This window comes from Chrysemys picta, chromosome 10 (genome assembly GCF_011386835.1).
Source record: "Chrysemys picta bellii isolate R12L10 chromosome 10, ASM1138683v2, whole genome shotgun sequence".
In the NCBI taxonomy this organism is placed as follows: Eukaryota; Metazoa; Chordata; order Testudines; family Emydidae; genus Chrysemys; species Chrysemys picta.
In genome coordinates, this window is record NC_088800.1 from 50,403,732 (window position 1) to 50,421,301 (window position 17,570).

The following is a 17,570-nucleotide window of genomic DNA, read 5'->3' on the forward strand; positions in this document are numbered from 1 at the left end:
GCTGGGGTAAAACCTGTGTCAGGTTTCAGAACGAGGCCACATTAATGCCTCAGACCTCCCCAACCACAACCCAGTGACGGGACTCCCAACAAGCAGTTGTAGCAGATGCTTGGCTGGATGAGCTATGGGTGGTACTGGGTGTTTGTAGCCTGTGACTCAGGAGATGTGCACTCAGTTCCTAGCTCTGTCACAGACTCCTTACATGACCTGGAGCCAGTCACTTACAATCTCTCTGTGCCTCAGTTCTCCATGGGGAGAATGTTTCCCTGGCTCTCAGGAGTGTTGTGAGGATAAAGTCATGCCTATTTGTGAGGTGCTCATACGGGGCCCATAGGTACAAAGAGCAGCTCAGGGATTGAGGAGGAAAATCAGGGGTCACCCTAAAAGAAATAGCTGGAAAGTACCTGGAAATTAGAGTTTTGTGGCTCAATAGATATTCGCTGGTTTAGTGAGGTGGTCATGCCACTACTGCCCAGAAGGGCTTAAAACAGCCCTGGGAGAGAGCTGTGGTGGGGAAAAGCTAGGCTGATTGGGGAAAGCAGCCACAGATGGGGCCATGCCCCAATCAGGCCACAGCTGGCCTGATAAGAGGGCTGAGGGCCAGAGGCTGAGAAAAAGAGAGACTCTCTCTAGCTCCTGAGAGAGAAGTACTGGGCTGCTTGGGACCTGAGAAGGGTACCTGAGGTGGAGCAGTGCTGGAGAAGGGCAGAGGGAGCTGGGGAGCTCCAGCCTAGTAAAACCGCAGGCTGTAGGCCTTGCTAGAAGACCAAAAAGGGTACTGGAGCTGCAGAGGGGCAGCCCAGAGACAGGCAAAGGCAGCAGGTCCTAACCCCTGTTGCCGATGATGAGTGGTTTACAGACTGCGGTTTGCCCCAGTGAGAAGGGGCTAGATGATGACTGGCAGTAGCCACTGAGGCAAGGTGGGTTTAGAGTTTTGGGGGGTTCCCCTGGGAGGGGAGACCCAGAGTGAGGGGGTACTGCGGTGGGCAGGACCCCTGGGCAAAGGGCACCGAGGTTTGGGAAGGACATGGGGCCAGCGGCAGGCGAGACACCGGCCTGCAGAGGGTGCTCCAGGCTGGAAAGAGCTAATTCCCGAGACGGACAGCAGGATGCGCTGTGCCGGTGAGTCGTCGCCCCGCCACAGCCGGCTAAAACAATTTTGAATTTTTCAACACTGAAATGACCCACATTTAGAATTCCTTTTAAGGGGGATCTACAAGCTCCCATGAGTCTATTATGGGCACGTATGGCACAGGTGGCTAGCTGGAGCCCTTCCACTGAAAGTCCTGAGAAACATAAATGGGTTAAAGTTGCAAGAAAGTCTAGCTGAATGGAAGGGCTAGTTCTGGTGAGCTCTTCTGTCTCCAAATTCCCATTCACTCTAGCCTCCTCCCCCACGCCCTGACTCAGAGCCATCTGACAGCCATTTCTATTCCTCTCCACCTTGCCAAAACCATCTTTTCAGATGGAGCCAAGGGTTCCTGTAGAAGATCAATCAAACAGCTCTCTCCAGTAAACCTCCCTCCATGCCCGAGTGTGAATGGCCCCGTGTCACAGTGATTAACAACGTGCAGTCAGCATCCGCCCAGCCTGGCCTCACAGTGGCGATTCACATCAGCTTTCTCCCAAGACCCCTCAGACAACAAGAGTACAGAGAAAATGTTCTTTGTAAGGTATCTGGCAGGCAGGGAGGGACAGAGGGGGAGAGGGCATGGAATGGTTTAAAAGGTTTGCTTTAATGAATTTCATGCTGGTGGAAAGGCCAGACTGATAGCCCCAGAGACTGAAGGTCTCACTTTGCCTCCACAGCAGGTACCAGACGGGCAGTGGCAGCACTAGCTTCCAGCACTCCCTCATTGGTGCACTTCAGCACTGTAGACGGATGGCCTCAAGAAGTGAGAGGCTCACCTAGACTCCATGTGTATTCAGGGTGAATTTGGGGAAGGAAGGCTTCCCTTGAAGTGTCTGGAAAATTGGCCCCCTTCATTAAATTAAATTAACTCTGAGTAATTGTAGCCCTGACTTCCTGACTGCAGATGCAAATCAGAGAATGAAAACACCAAATTTTCAGATTCCTGCCCGCAAGTGCATATTCAAGCCATCGGACAAGACAGCCTTTAATTTTTAGCATCTCTACCAACTAGGGTGCTGATTGCCATCTCTTACAGTGAGGGTGAGGGTCAGCTGAGGAAAGACAGGGGATGTGGACACCAGTCCGCCACTGGCCGGAGACCACCATGGGCCATCGAACTACCACCAGATGGCAATGACTTTTGGTCACTGCTGACCTTGGATGCCTCTCTGTGAGCTGCTGGATCTCTGGCTAGATTGAGGCCCAATAGGAGAGGACCAGAGGGTGGGGGAAGCTTGGATGGAGTGAACACAGACTGAATTCCACTCCCACGCCAGAAAAGTGCGACCCATGTAGGGCAGGGTGAGATGTTCTGACAGAACAGGGCGGGACAGTCTAATTCTGCTCCCATCCCAGGACTGGGCTCGCCCATCCAAGGCCTGGCTGCAGGTGTCTACTGGCCCTTTTCCTCACTCTTCTTCCCTGCAAAGTTGACTTCAGGAAGGAAGAGCTGCTTACCATAATCCTTCTTGCAGTATTTTTTCATATTAATCTTGTAGTTGCCTTTGGCTGGCTTGCAGTACGAATCACAGTCTGCAGAGAAGGAACAGAGCAAACTAAGCGCTGAGTAGTTTCAAACAAACCCCATACAAGCAAAACCATAACAACCGGGGGAAGGAGAGGCTAGGGGAAGTTTGCATCTCTCACCTGCGGCACTGTATGCTGGCATTAACAATGAATCACCCACCTGGGGCAAGGACCAATAAAAGGCAATATAATTTCATACAGCAGGTTTCAGACAAACTGAATCCTCAAACGCTCTAGAGCTTTTGAGCCAGATCCTCAGTTGATGAAGCTCCTCTGACTTCAGCTGAGCTCTACCGATTTACAGCAGCTGTGGATAATAAAACTGTAGAGCTAATAATAAATAACAGCGGTGGCTGAGAGAAATCAAGAGGCACAGATTTTAAACTCTTCAGACAGGGACTGTCTTTGTATGTGTTTGCACAGCTTCTAGCATAATGGATTCTGACTGGGTCTCTTGGGATAATATTTGAGAATATTAAATAATAATAACCATAAGCAAGGGAGAAAATGTATCCTCAGCTTATATTTGAGATGGACAGTGGAGTAATAGAGGCAAGGTGTCCCATGTGGTAGGAGCAGCAAAAGAGAAGGTTCTTGCACCATCAGTAGCCAGATTGTGAGAATGAGGCTGATGCTAGCTAAATAAAGGAGCTGGGAGAGAGGCCCAGAGAGGTCAGATCTTCAGCTGATGTAAATCAGCATAGCTCCATCAAAGCCAACAAAACTACACTGAGTTACACCAGCTGAGATTCTAACCCCATGTCCCTTAGGATGTGCTGGAGAAAGTCCCAAAGAGGGAGTTAGAACACATTGTGCCAAACTCACGTAATTCCACTGAAGTTAAGAGTGTTACTCCAGGGATGAACTTGGCCTATGTAGAATCCTTTTGACCTGTATTCTGATGCAGACAGGAAGTCAGTGGAACTGTCTATGGCATGGGATGGGATCAAGCTTCCTCGTAAGTGTGAGGAGGCAGGAGCAATGCAGTTCTGCACATGCCAGGCTCTGGAGCGCTGGGAAACAGAGGAGGGAGTTTCAGGAGTCCAAGGGAGAGGAGATGCAAAGGGAGAGGTGGTGAAATCCAGGCAGAATCATACAGGAGGAGTGCTGCAGATCTGCAAATATGGGAGATGTGGGCGGAGAAGGAGATTGGAGTCCAGGGTAACACCAAGGCTATGAGTATGGAGACAACAGGAATGGCAGAGTCCAGCCACAGATAGGCACATTTGAACACGTTCCATCTCCCCACCCCACAGCACACCAACAGTGTAGGAGACTGCTCTGCTGCAGGAGGTGTTTCCCTGAATAACCTGAACACGCTCCACCTCCCGCCTATGGGGAGCATTGTGCTGCTGGGATGTGGCCAGGGAGGTGTCCTTTGTGGACGTGCAGCATCATTCCAGGTCTTTGGCACAGCACAGGGCGTTGCGCTCCCTGATCTGGCCACATTCCATGGGGCTGGGCTCATGCCGTAAGCCAGCCTTTTTATGCCTATTGCTGGAAGCCACAGCTTTGTATGAAGAGCAGAGCAGTTCTGGAACCTTTCTCCCCAATGTCTTTGATCCCAAGGATTTCCCAAAGCAGCCCCTTCTTCATTCCTTTCTCCTGCCACCGTCCTTTGAACAGCTCAATTTGTCTCTCTCCACACATTTTGCTTAGGTTGTGCTTTTCTGAGCCCATCTTTCTTCCTCTCTTCCCCTCTTGCAGATTCTCTGTCTAGCTTGGCTACATTTCCCCTGGGACAGGGCAAGCAGTCAATGAAGTTCTCTTTGTTTGTGGGTTACCAGAGGGATCAGAGAGAAAGAAACAAAACAAAACACCAACCTCCCCGTGCCAACTTCCACAAGAAAAAAGGAAGAAAACCAGAAACACAAATGGACCCCGGATTCTGCTGCTCTCTCCCTTTCCGCCCTGCTCCCTTTTATTCTGGCCTTTGTGCTGCTGGCTCCAAATTTGTCACTGATAAAAGCCACTCAGCACGAAGCTAATTCCCCAGCAAAGGGGAGTGAGTGCTGTCCTCTACCCCAGCTTGCCCTGCCCACCTCTGCTGGGCTCACAGTGCCCAGGGGCCACTGGTCTTTTCCTGCTTCGCTTTGTTCTCCTCTCCCTTTTTATTTAGGGAAGCACAGAGCCACACTCTGGCAACTTTTATGATAAAGACATTTATGCTGGGTTTTTCCATTTCTCTCCCTTCCCTTTTTGAATGAATCTAGTGCTGACAGAGGATGCTTGATTGCCCATCCGGGGGCCTGAATCCCTTTCTTTATTAACAGAACAAATACAGTATGGGCAGCAGCAGTGGAAGCTTCCTGCACATCCACCGCCACCAATGGATCTGAACCGTGACTCTAAGGCACAGCTCTAGAGAGAGAATAGAGTTCGTTCTCCACGGCCCGTTCAGTCCTCGGCTTCTCTGCTGAGTGGGCAGCCCAAGTGCCCTTGGCAATGGTGGTTTGGGATGTGGACCTTTCTCCCCTGGGAAATGGCCTGAGATGGCCAGCTCATTCCACACAGGCCATGGAGCTGCTGCCAGATGGGGCTGACTTTCTGACAGGGGTGACCTGGGACAGAACTTTATTATGTTTATGCCTTATGGGCAAAATTCACTCCTGTGCAGAGCCTATTTTCAGGGCTTTAGTGGACTTTTGAGACCTTGTGCAAGGAGTGAACTTCACATCATTTTTAACTGTTTTTGGAGAACTGCTCAGTGCTGCTTCTGATCTTGCTGATACTGGCTTTACCTGTCCTGAATTATTCCAGTGGGCTGAAATCTGCTCTTGGCTAAACCAGTACAAATCTAATCCAACTCAGCCATACTGTAGATTTACATCAATGGAAATAGGAGAGAATTTGACTGGTTGATCTTACCTGAGTTACTCTTGATTTACACCAGGGTTTGAAAGACCAGAAGAAAGCCCATAATGTCTCTGCTATTTTTTTAAATAATGATAGCAAAACTAAACACAACAACATAACTTGAAGTAACAAGTCTACCTAAAAATCTGAAGGCTAAATGTGAAAGGAACAATGGGCAGATTAAAAGTACAGGAACTTTTCCATAGTAGTTTAAGAAATTCTATGGGTCAGATCCTTAATTGGCGTAAATGACTATATTTGGACTCTTTCGTGAGCTAGTTATTCAAGCTAATCAGTTGGAAAGTCTTGGCTCCTATATAGGAGTTATTTCAGGCCCAAGTGCTCCAGTCGTGATGAGCAGATTTCATCCCATCAGTTTGGTTGTGTTTATGGTAGAGCGCCCCGCCCCCCCGAAAATGGATTTTCCATTCCACAAAATCTTTGGAGAGCTTGACATTTTTTTCATCCCAAATGAACAGGCAAAGCCAAAATTTCACAAATTTTCAAAAAACAAAATTCACATTTCCCCCCCAGCTTAACCAAAATTTTGTTTTAATTTTGACCATTTATTATTTTTTTTAATGTTTTATTATAAAATAAAATACATTTCAAAACAACATGTCTGGAAGTTTTGACATTTTTTAAACGTTTTTCCCAAAATGAACTTTTATCAAAATTGATACAATTTTTCGAAAAAATTATTTTCATCATGATGGCATTTCTCAATGGCAAATTGTTTTGATGAAAAGTTTTCACCCAGCTCCAGTTTATAGGGCACATGTGAAATGCACCAATTTAAGATGATGTGATTTAGCAACTGCCCCAGCTTCTCCGGTGTGTTAGGGCTGCTTTGTACCATTCTGCTTTAAAGTTGGTTTATTGAATCCTGGGAAGCTCACCCAGTGTAGGTATAACACACACACACACCGTCCCTCCTGCCATGGTGGTGAGCATGGCTGAGGCAAGGAGGGCAGCTCTGAGACGTTGCTGGGGGGATGCTCACATGTGGGCTAGGCTAACCTGGGTGCTCAGACCCAGGTACTGATCACCCAGGTTAACTGGGCAGTGTAGCCATAGCCTTGGTGTTCAACGTCTGTCCTTAGGCTTCAAATGCAGCATTCAAGGAACCCACAAAGTGCAGGTTTGTCCAGAAGAGGATTCAGGGTGAGTCAAGAATCCCACTGCAAGACCTCATGCCAGTCTCTGCTCTCATTCCTTGATCAGACCTGTGTCACTAATGCAGTGGGGCACGAAGGGCCCTGTCAGGACCAGCGCCTCACTGGGCCAAGTACTGGCTGTATCTGCAGGCAGACTAACTCTCCAGGGGAGAGAATTCACAACAGTAAGTATCCGAGAGCAGCACCAGTCTGGGCAGACGGCACTGGGGCTGGTGGCAAGAGCATAGCACCGAATCACATCCAGCCACGGGACAGGAAGTTGTCCAGAAAGCTGAAAGGAGAGGAGATGCAAAAGAAGGAGGGGGCAGTGCTCGATGGCCATACATGGCCTAGTGTTAGTCTGATTACAGGGACCTGGCTAGGTTCCATCTACACTATAATCTTTATCGGTGTTGGAACAGGGTCAAGTGACAACTGTGTTGTAACCAATCCCCTAACTGGGTTGTAATTGTGGCACACATGGGGTCTACGAGAGACTGTGATGAGTGACAGTTTGCTAACACCTCTCCCTGCAGTGAGCCAGTCGATTATAGTCCTGGGGCAAAGCCCTGGTTGGGGAGAAGAGGTTCATGAGACGTGCAGAGCAGACGGGAAGAGAAGGAGAGACAGAGCAAGCCTGGCAGCTGAAAGGGCTTTGTAGAAACAGAAGTTAAAGCCAACGAGCACTGCCAGGGAGATCTGGCCTGAGAAAGAGCCATAAATCTGAGCCTTTTTTTTTTTGGTATAATAATAATGTTTTTAAGTGCCACAAGATGTAAACTAATCTACTTAGTTAGAAAAACATGTTTCTAGGGAATTGAGCGATTTCTCTTGAAGAAACTGGGAGGGTTTCAGAGGAAAAAGCGAAGTGCTTTAAAAAGACTAGAAATTATTATTAGTACTATTATTTGTAAAAGCTATAAAGATTTCCCAAAGATCACCCCCCCTTCACTGTGCCACCCCACCATTCCGTCCCAGTCTCCCCACACACAATGCTACTAGAAGCTCATCAGTTGAAGATTAAGCAGGAACATAACACAGAGGGCTGGGGGCAGCATAAGATGCGGCAGTGGGGGAGAGAAGTTGGCAAGTGGGAGGAATGAGAAATGATGGGGGAAGTGGATGGGGGAGACAGTGGATAGTTTTCAAAAGTGACAGATTTTTAAAGGTATTTCAGTACCTAAAGATGCAGATAGGCACCTAATGGAATTTTCAAAAGTACTGAGGTGCCAAACTCCCTTGGAATCCCATATGACTCCTACCTGCATCTTTAGGCACCAAAATACCTTTAAGAATCCGGCTCCAAGTGTTTTAGGATCCCATCTCCCATTATCAGAAGGGACACAGACACTTGGAAGCCCAAGTCTATGGGCATTTTTGAAAATGGGACTTGGGCTGTTGAAGATTTTCCCCAGTGTCCCAAGATAGAAGGAGGAGGAGTGAGGGAACAGGAGGGTAGAGAGATGAGAGCCTCTCTGCTCTGGTGAAAACCCTGATTCAGCCACAGGCAGCCAGCATTCAGCCCTGCTGCCCTGGGGTAGCCAGTGCCCCCAAGGTGTAGGCAAGGATGAGCTGTGCTTGAAACAGAGATGGAACCTGGTTAGCTCAATGAGAGCAAACCCCGGCTTGTTCTTGCCTACAGGTAAGAGGCAGCACCGCTGCATACACACTGACTGCTGATCTACAAGAGCTGCCTCAGGCCTATTCCCAAGTGTAACAAGGCAGGAAGAATTGGGGATGAAATGCAGACAGAGTTGAGAGATGGAACAGAGTGGGAAGGATGACTGAGGAGAGGGAGGCATGTAGCTGAGTTTGGGGGGCAGCCAGAGACCTGATGTGACGGGTGAGAGATAAAAACAAGAGAATACACCAGACACGAAGCACACAGGTGACATCTTCACTCTCCCTGCAGCCTCCCCACTCAGTCCTGGGTTTTGAAGAAAAAAAGAAAAGAAAGAAAGAAAACTGCTCTGGATTTATGGTCCTGATTAATATAATAAAAATGTGATTATGAAAGAACGGAAATAGTGTTTGGAATTAATAATTTAGGCTGTTTTTAACCTCTGTTTTGTGCCGAGGAACATTCCTAGAATATAAAATTAATTTCTACTGCATTTTATGTAAGAAACTTAAAAAACCCAAGAAACCCTCATTATTTATCTCCCCTCCCCTCCTCCCCTCTTCTACCACATGGCCCTGAGTCTCAGCTGCATTCAAACCATTTGATACTGTTCTGGTCATGGAATGTGGCCTTGAAGTGGCGGTACATATACTTTGCCGTCCCTTTGCACTACCAGAGCAGTGTAACTGAGCTGCAGTAGAAGTAAGACTCAGGCCCCATGTGGGAGGGTATAGTTGGGTGTGACTGCAGTCTAAGCTGACATACTGGAGCTAGCTTTTACCAGTGTCACTTATTTTGTTCGGGTGGGGTTGGAATAAGTGCTGTTGGCAAAGGGGCAAGTTTACTAGAGCTTGTATTGTGGCAGCTTCACTTTTCCAGGCCCCAGGATTTTGCCAGTACAGCTATGTCAGGCACAAATCCCACCCTGACTGATATGGCTACGTCGGCAAAAGGTTGTAGCATAGACCTGACCAGCAACATGGGCGCATAGTGCAGACAAGACAAGGAAGTGATTTTTCTCTCACGGACACTGGTGTAAATCAGGAGTGACTCCACTGAGTTAACTGGAGTTACACTGACAGGAGAGTCAGGCCCTGGGCTTATCTCTTTCTGGGATTACTCGTTGTGCTGGGCATGGTGGAGACACCGCTCCAGGACACTGTGGTGCTGAGCCTGTGAGAGGAGCAAGAGAAACAAAAGGCATGGTAGGGACGAGACAGAAGAGTAGAGGAAATAATGCAGGGTGCAGCAAATCTGTTCCAAAGACAAAGCAAACAAAGGCCTCAGATCAAGTGGATTTCTGGCCCCATGAGCCACGGCTGTGCTACACCCTTTATATCACTCCTGAAGGGTAACCCTATAAAAGTGTCAAGAGAAGTTGGACGGCTATCAGAGGAAATGTTTCACAAGCACCTCTCTCACTTGCCAGTTCCCAGAGCATTTTTTCCTCTTCCCAGCTCCCTTGAAACTTCCTGGACGTGGTGTCATACACGCTAAGGGGATTTGGAAAGAGGATCAGTTTAAGTCTGACTGGCTCCCCAGATATCATCCAGGTAGAACAGGAACCCACCCACCTGCCTCCCCCTATAATAACCACCCTCCCCACCAGAAAAAGAACATGTAGCTCTGAGCTTGGCATTCCCTCCAGGATGAAGAGGACGTCTGGGAGCTAGGGGACCATACGCGGAGTCAACTGTTGCCAGAGCTGAAGAACAGGTGTACACAAGTGTGTGATGGGGGAGAGTTGACATTTGGGGAGGGGATGGTATGAGGGAGTCCTGGGGCGGGGGGCACAACCCCATTGCCTACCGTGTTGGTGACACTAAAACCGAAAGAACGAACCCTTCCATGTGGAAAGGGAAATCAAAGCAAAGGGACAGCAGCCAAATCCAATCCACAGCTGACGTTCCCTCTTTCTCCACTGGGTGAGGTATAAATGGGCCCAGTGCAAATCCATCTACATTCCCGGGGTACAGCACGCAGCCCGGCTCCAGTGTAGCTAAGCCACCAGCGCTGGCTGGGACAGAACTGCCAGGGGAGCTGTGGTGGAGATGAGGGTGAATGGACGGGATCCCAGCTGTGGGTGAAGGTGAATGGAAGGAATCCTGGCTGTGGCTGTGGGTGAGGGTGTGGATGAGGGTGAATGGAGGGGCTCCCGGCTGTGGCTGTGGGTGAAGGTAAATGGAGGGGATCCTGGCTGTGTGGGTGGCTGTGGCTGTGGGTCAGGGTGAATGGAGGGGATCCTGTCTGTGGCTGTGGGTGAAGGTGAATGGAGAGGATCCTGGCCGTGGATGAGGCTGTGGCTGAAGGTGAATGGAGGGGATCCCATCTGTGGCTGTGGGTGGGGTGAATGGAGGGGATCCCATCTGTGGCTGTGGGCAAAGGTGAATGGAGGGGATCCTGACTGTGGCTGTGGCTGAATGGAGGGGATCCCGGCTGTGGCTGTTGGTGAGGGTGAATGGAGGGGATCCCGGCTGTGGCTGTGGGTGAATGGAGGGGATCCCAGATGTGGCTGTGGCTGTGGGTCAGGGTGAATGAATGGGGTGAGGGTGAATGGAGGGGATCCCGGCTGTGGCTGTGGGTGAATGGAGAGGATCCCAGCTGTGGCTGTGGCTGAGGGTGAATGGACGGGATTCTGGCAGTGGCTGTGGGTGAGGGTATGTCTTTGCATGCAGCAGAGGGAATGCTGTTTACATGGCGTGCTCCCTGCTAGATCCCAACCAGTCATGGACCCAGGTCTGGTGGCTAGTAGGGGATATGGGGCCAGCTGGTCTCTAGTGGATACTTCCCCCTAATGCATAGGGCTCTGCAGTGTAAGTCACTGCAGACAGCCTAAAAGGTGTAAACAGCCCCTGCCCCAGTCATGAGGGATGCTTTTGGTAGCAAAACTCTTGCAGGACCCATGTTGACCAGCGGAGGAAGGCAGCCAGGCCGCAGGATAGAGACAAGAGGTCCTCGCAAGACTGTCCCATGGATTCCCTGAACCTTCGACCTCATCCATGGGAGCAAATGCCTTCACATCCAAGGAAACTCCAAGACGCACTGCTCTGCATGGGAAGCAGCAGCATAGGGCAGAAATTGCCCGACTGTTAATAATAAATAACTTATGATATTCACATAGAACCATCCATCTCGGGGCACATGACTTATGAGGAGAGGCTGAGGGAACTGGCGTTATTTAGTCTGCAGAAGAGAAGAGTGAGGGGGGATTTGATAGCAGCCTTCAACTACCTGAAGGGGGGTTCCAAAGAGGATGGAGCTAGGCTGTTCTCACTGATGGCAGATGACAGAACAAGGAGCAATGGTCTCAAGTTGCCATGGGGGAGGTTTAGATTGGATATTAGGAAACACTATTTCACTAGGAGGGTGGTGAAGCACTGGAATGGGTTACCTAGGGAGGTGGTAGAATCTCCATCCTTAGAGGTTTTTAAGGCCCGGCTTGACAAAGCCCTGGCTGGGATGATTTAGTTGGTGTTGGTCCTGCTTTGAGCAGGGGAATGGACTAGATGACCTCCTGAGGTATCTTTCAACCCTAATATTCTATGATTCTATAGCACAACACCTAGGGACTTCCTTTGCTGAGACATGTGCTTCATCAGCCTTGTATTATGGCATAGCACCTGGGTACTTTGCACATTAACACACTACTGGATCCACTCCCCCACAGGACAGCACCCAGCTGCCACTGGCAATAAGACATGCCATGCACTGAACTATAGCATGGCCTGCAGGAAACCTCCAGCACTAAGACCTGACCGCACTACAGCACTCCAGAAGCTTTAGCACTAAGACACTTGGATCACTTCCGTTATATGTCAGGCCCTGGAATTCCCACCACTGAGACAGAGCCGCAGCCCCTTGGAGGCCCGAGCCCCAGGACACAGTTGGATACTTGCCACTATCTTACAAGTACCACAGCTGGACACATCACTCACCACTGCAAATCTCCAGAATCCTGTGCCAAAATCCTGTGCCTTTGATATGGGGATAAGCTCTCATTGGGTTCTGCTTAAAGCTTCTGCCTGTTCTGTTTGCATAAGAGTGAGTTTTTTCTTTACAAGTCCATGAAAATGAGAGACTCCCAGTGCTGGGGAGAACCAGGCACAGGGCAGGCAGATCACGTGCCATTGCCGGGGCTGGTAAAAGCTGGGCAGCGGTGCCACAAGTGCACTGGCAGGTTGGGGATGTCCCATGCAGCTGTGGAGTCAGAGTTGATGCCAGTGGAGACCGGGGAGTGCTTTGCATCCACTCACCCACCCAACAGTGTGGAGTTTTCTTACATGTCCTAGAATTTAAGGCCAGAAGGGGCTCATGGAGTCTGACCTCCCACAAAGGCAGGCCACTAAACCAAATCACTGCTGCAGTACATCCAATAACCTGGATTTGACTAAAGTATTCCAGTCTCTGGAAACTAAACTATCTTGTGCCACGGGCAGAGATCAGGAGGGACTGAGGTGCCACCATTGCCCAAGGCCCCTATATGGCAGGGAATACATTTTGTGAGATATCCCCAGATGATCGTACCACTAGACCACTAACACTCGCTGTGACACTCTGTACCTCGGGGAGACACCCTACACCACCATGTTCATCCTTATAAAATGAATGTGTGGTATCCAATGCAAAGTTTGTCATGTTGGGTGTCTTCAGAAGGCTCATGATGCCCTGAACATTGTTGTTACTGTAATGTTAATGTTATAGTAAGGTTATAGGTTATAATTTAATGTATGTAGTTATGATAGGGTTACCATATGTCCTCTTTTTCCCAGACATGTCCGGCTTTTCAGCACTCAAACCCCCGTCCGGGGGGAACTGCCAAAAAGCCGAACATGTCCGGGAAAATGGCGGCTCTGCTCCTCCCCTGACTCTTCGGCTCTGTTTAAGAGCCGAGCTGCCCGAGTGCTATGGGCTTCAAGCACCCCCCCTTGCCTCCGGACCCCAGCCGCCGGCCGGGCACTTCCCCTCCCGGGCTCTGGCGGCGCAGGGTCCGGAGGCATGGGGGCTGCCCGAAGCCGGAGCGCTCAGGCAGCTCGGCTCTCAAACAGAGCCGAAGAGTCGGGGGAGGAGCAGAGCCTCCAGCGCTACGGGCTTTGGGCAGCCCCCATACCTCCGGACCCTGCGCCGCCGGAGCCCAGGAGGGGAAGTGCCCGGCTGGGGGCGCAGGGTCCGGAGGCATGGGGGCTGCCCGAAGCCGGTAGCACTGGGGCAGCTCGGCTCTTAAACAGAGCCGCAGAGTCGGGGAGGAGCAGAGCCGCCGCGGCTGGAGGCTCTGCTCCTGTTCGGCTCTGTTTAAGAGCCGGGCTGCCCGGGCGCTATAGGCTTCGGGCAGCCCCCGTGCCTCCGGACCCTGCGCCGCCGGAGCCCAGGAGGGGAAGTGCCCGGCTGGGGGCGCAGGGTCCGGAGGCATGGGGGCTGCCCGAAGCCGGTAGCGCTGGGGCAGCTCGGCTCTTAAACAGAGCCGCAGAGTCGGGGAGAAGCAGAGCCGCCGCGGCTGGAGGCTCTGCTCCTCTTCGGCTCTGTTTAAGAGCCGGGCTGCCCGAGCGCTATAGGCTTCGGGCAGCCCCCGTGCCTCCGGACCCTGCGCCGCCAGAGCCCGGGAGGGGAAGTGCCCGGCTGGGGGTGCAAGGTCCGGAGGCAAGGGGGCTGCCCGAAGCCCAAGCGCTACTGGCTTCACAGTTTGCCGGGCAGCCTCCAGACCCTGCACCCCCGGCTGGGCGCTTCCCCTCCCGGGCTCCAGCTGCGCTGGGGAAGCGCCAGCCGGGGGTGCAGGGTCTAGGGGCTGCCCGGCAAACCGTGAAGCCGGTAGCGCTCAGGCAGCCCTTTCCGCGTGGCTGGGAGTGGGAGGGAGGAGGGGTGGAGTTAGGCCGGGGAAGGGGCGGAGTTGGGGCGGGGCTGGGGTGGGGAAATGGGCGGGGCCAGGGCCCATGGAGGGTCCTCTTTTTTTATTTATTAGATATGGTAACCCTAAGTTATGAGGCTGAAAATGTATCCTCATGGTTTAAAATAAGTCCAGGCAAAAACTCTCCAAGAGCAGAGAGGCAGTTCACACCTCATCAAGGCAGGTATGGGACAAACCCAGCCCAGCCTCACAAGAACAAAGGATGCTGGCCTAGGCAGCAACAAAAGAATCTGTTGGACTCTCGAGTGAGTCACCCCCCTTCCTTTGGTCAGTTTGGAACTGAGATGAGGTAATGCTCACCTGACTATGAAGGAGGTATGCAAAGCCAAGGGGGAAGAAAGAACATGATAAAAGGGAGAGACGTTTGCCATGCTCTCTCTCTCTCTCTTCCACCTACATCTCCAGAAACCACACCAAGCGACTGAAGCACTGATCAAAGGGGAGAGCCTGGCTGAACCGCAACCAGCCAGCCTGTGGTGAGAAGCATCTAAGTTTGGTAAGGGCATTGAAAATGTTAAGATCAGCTTAGAATGCGTTTTGCTTTTATGTCATTTGACCAAATCTGACTTGTTACGCTTTGACTTATAATCACTTAAAATCTATCTTCATAGTTAATAAATGTGTTTATTCTACCTGAAGCAGTGCGTTTGGTTTGAAGTGTGTGAGACTCCCCTTGGGATAACAAGCCTGGTACATATCAATTTCTTTGTTAAATTGACAAACTCATATAAGCTTGCAGCGTCCAGTGGGCATAACTGGGCACTGCAAGATGGAGGTTCCTAGGGTTGTGTCTGGGACCAGAGATATTGGTTAGTGTCATTCGGTTGCACAATCCAAAGAGCAGCTTACATGCCAGAGGCTGTGCGTGAACAGCCCAGGAGTGGGGGTTCTCACTGCAGAGCAGGGTAAGGCTGGCTCCCAGAGTCAAGGATTGGAGTAACCTAGCAGATCACTGGTCCAGACAACACCAGAGGGGAACATCACACTCGCCCACCCCCAAATCCTGCCACCACTTCCCCTGGGGCTTGGCCATAGTGCTTGGTAAAGGAGGCCATGTGTGGTGAAGGCATGAGAACAGGGTGAGAGCTGGAAAGTCCCACATTCTAATTCTGGCCATGCCACTCACTTGATGTGAGATCCTGGGCCACCTGACTTCACTTTCTGTGCCTCAGTTTCCGTCTCTGTACAGCAGGGATAACAAGAGCAGCCTACCTTGCAGGCATGCTGTGATAGTGAGTCACTGACTACAGTGTTTTGAGGCCACTGAGCCAGACTCTGCTTTCACTGCACTCATGTACATATGGAGAGATGTCACTGAAATGACTGCAGATGGAGGCTGGAGTGACTGAAAAGAATCTGGCCCGCACAGCGCTATGTAAGTGCTAAGTGGTATTGTGAAGGAATCCCTGCAATGGAAATGAGGTACTCGACTCTGCTTAGGTTTCTCTAACACTCCCACTGAATGGTTAATTTCTCCCCTACGGGAAGAATGAGTCGGGTGGAGCTCTTTAACTTTCAGTCGGGCTGTTAGTCTAGGGGCGCTCACCTGTATCACAACAAAAAGCTTTACTGAAACACAAGGGGAAAATCAGATTAAAAACAGATGTCAATAAACTGCCTTTCCTCTTTCCTCCCCCCCTCCCCGACACATTCCCCAGGTCAGCCTCTCTAATCCCCTTTCGCTTCTTCCAAAGCGCATACCTCCTCCCGTCCCTCCTCCATCGCCCCGAAACTTCTTTTTCCACTTAACCAAGTCTCCATAGCTCAGCTTGGAACTTTCAACACCACCAGGAATGATCTGAATGCATCATGCTTAGCAGGGGGACCCAGTTCTGTGGCACACGTCCAGGTGGGCACTGAAAGGAAATAGCTGCCATTTGTGTGAGTGTGGACAGGACAGAGCAAGAGTGCAGGGGTATGTGCGTGATAGAGATTATAGATGAGTTTGTGTGCATGTGAGACAGAGACAGAGTGAATGTATGTGAGTGTGTATTGGGTGTGTCTGTATACGTTCTGTGTGTATGAGACTGTATGGCTACATTGTGTGTGCGCGTTCACACGCGTATGTATTGTGGACCTTAGACTAGAGTAATTCCACTCATGTCAGTGCATTGACCCTGGATGTACACCAGGGTAAATGAGAGAAGAAACAGGCTCTGTGTATGGGAAAATGTATGGGTGTGTATGAGGGTACAGCATGCATGTACTCTATGTGTGAGTGACAGAGAAAGAGAGGCCATTAGCCAGACAGACAGAATTTTTGTGTCTGTGTATTGTATGTATTTCTGTGAGTGACAGGAGTATGGGAATACGAAGGAGTGCATGAGACAATGAGTGAGTATACAGGAGACAGATGGAGAGAGAAAGAGTGTGAAAGATAGAGAGAGATAGTGTGTGTCTGTGTCTGTGTGAAAGAGAGCGAGAAAGGGGACCAAACCCAGCCCTGGCACAACTGGGTGTTATTCCCATTAACTTGGAGGGCAGTTGCACAAGCTGCATTTGGCCGTGTGCATGTGTGAGTGTGCGAGTGAGTTTGCACATCTGGTTTACTTCTCCCTGCTTTAAAAAAAAGACGGCATATTTTGTTTTAAGAGAGATGTAACTTAATTAGGTGTTACGGCTGCAAATCTTTTACTGCTGACTTTGAATTCCTTTAAAGACCTACGACACACTCTGCCAGTTTTTCCCAATTCTAACGGGGAACAAGCACTGAGCAGAATTTTTTAAAAAATAATAATAATAAAAAGAGGGCCCAGAACATTTTGTTCCAGAGCTAGCCTGACACTTAGGTGGAATTGGGGCTCTGGAGCGGAAGCCTGGGTTGTTAGAGAAATTTGGGGACTAGGAAACGCCAGCTGGGCAAATGGAGATCTTAGAGAAAAGCCAGGGCTCAGCCAGGGACGTGAGTGGGGGAGAAAAGGGAGGGGAGCCAAACACCTGAAAAGCAGGAGGCTTGAAACAATGAAACACTGTTAGCAGACGCCTCAAAGAATGTGACACACCTGCTGTGAACTCTGCAAGTCTTTGGAGATGAAATGAACGGGGGAGGGAGGGTGCGTGTGGGGTATTTGCGGATTCACCAATGTTGTGTGTAAGTCATCACTGCTCTGAGGTGGGGTGAGTGGTTGTGGGGTCCCTGCACATGCCCCCCTGGGTTTTATTGTAGCGGGATGCTGGCCCCAAGCAGTGGGTCTGCGGTTTGAAAGTAAATGAATGAGGAGCCTTGGGTGAATGGCTGCACAAGGGAAACACTGTGGGTTTGCTGGCACTGGCTCAGGGAGAGGGCAAAGGGGCATTTGAGAGGGATCAGAAGAACCAGTGGAAAAGTGGTAAAAATGAGTGATGAATCAGGCCACCAAGGGCCTGCCAAAGTGCTCA

The 17,570-nt window shown here is 50.4% G+C and overlaps 1 protein-coding gene across 7 annotated transcripts in view; it reads right to left on the reverse strand.

Annotated features, from left to right (window-relative positions):
• Positions 1-17,570, reverse strand: part of NTN3 (netrin 3) — a 102,489-nt gene that overhangs the window by 19,065 nt on the left and 65,854 nt on the right. For 3 of the 7 annotated variants that reach the window (XM_005293130.5, XM_065558668.1, XM_065558667.1), the window contains one exon: positions 2,591-2,665. The exons of the other annotated variants lie outside the window; for them this stretch is intronic. In XM_005293130.5, coding sequence (XP_005293187.1) covers positions 2,591-2,665 — 75 coding nt within the window. The remainder of the gene's footprint in view (positions 1-2,590; positions 2,666-17,570) is intronic. 7 annotated transcript variants of the gene reach the window in all.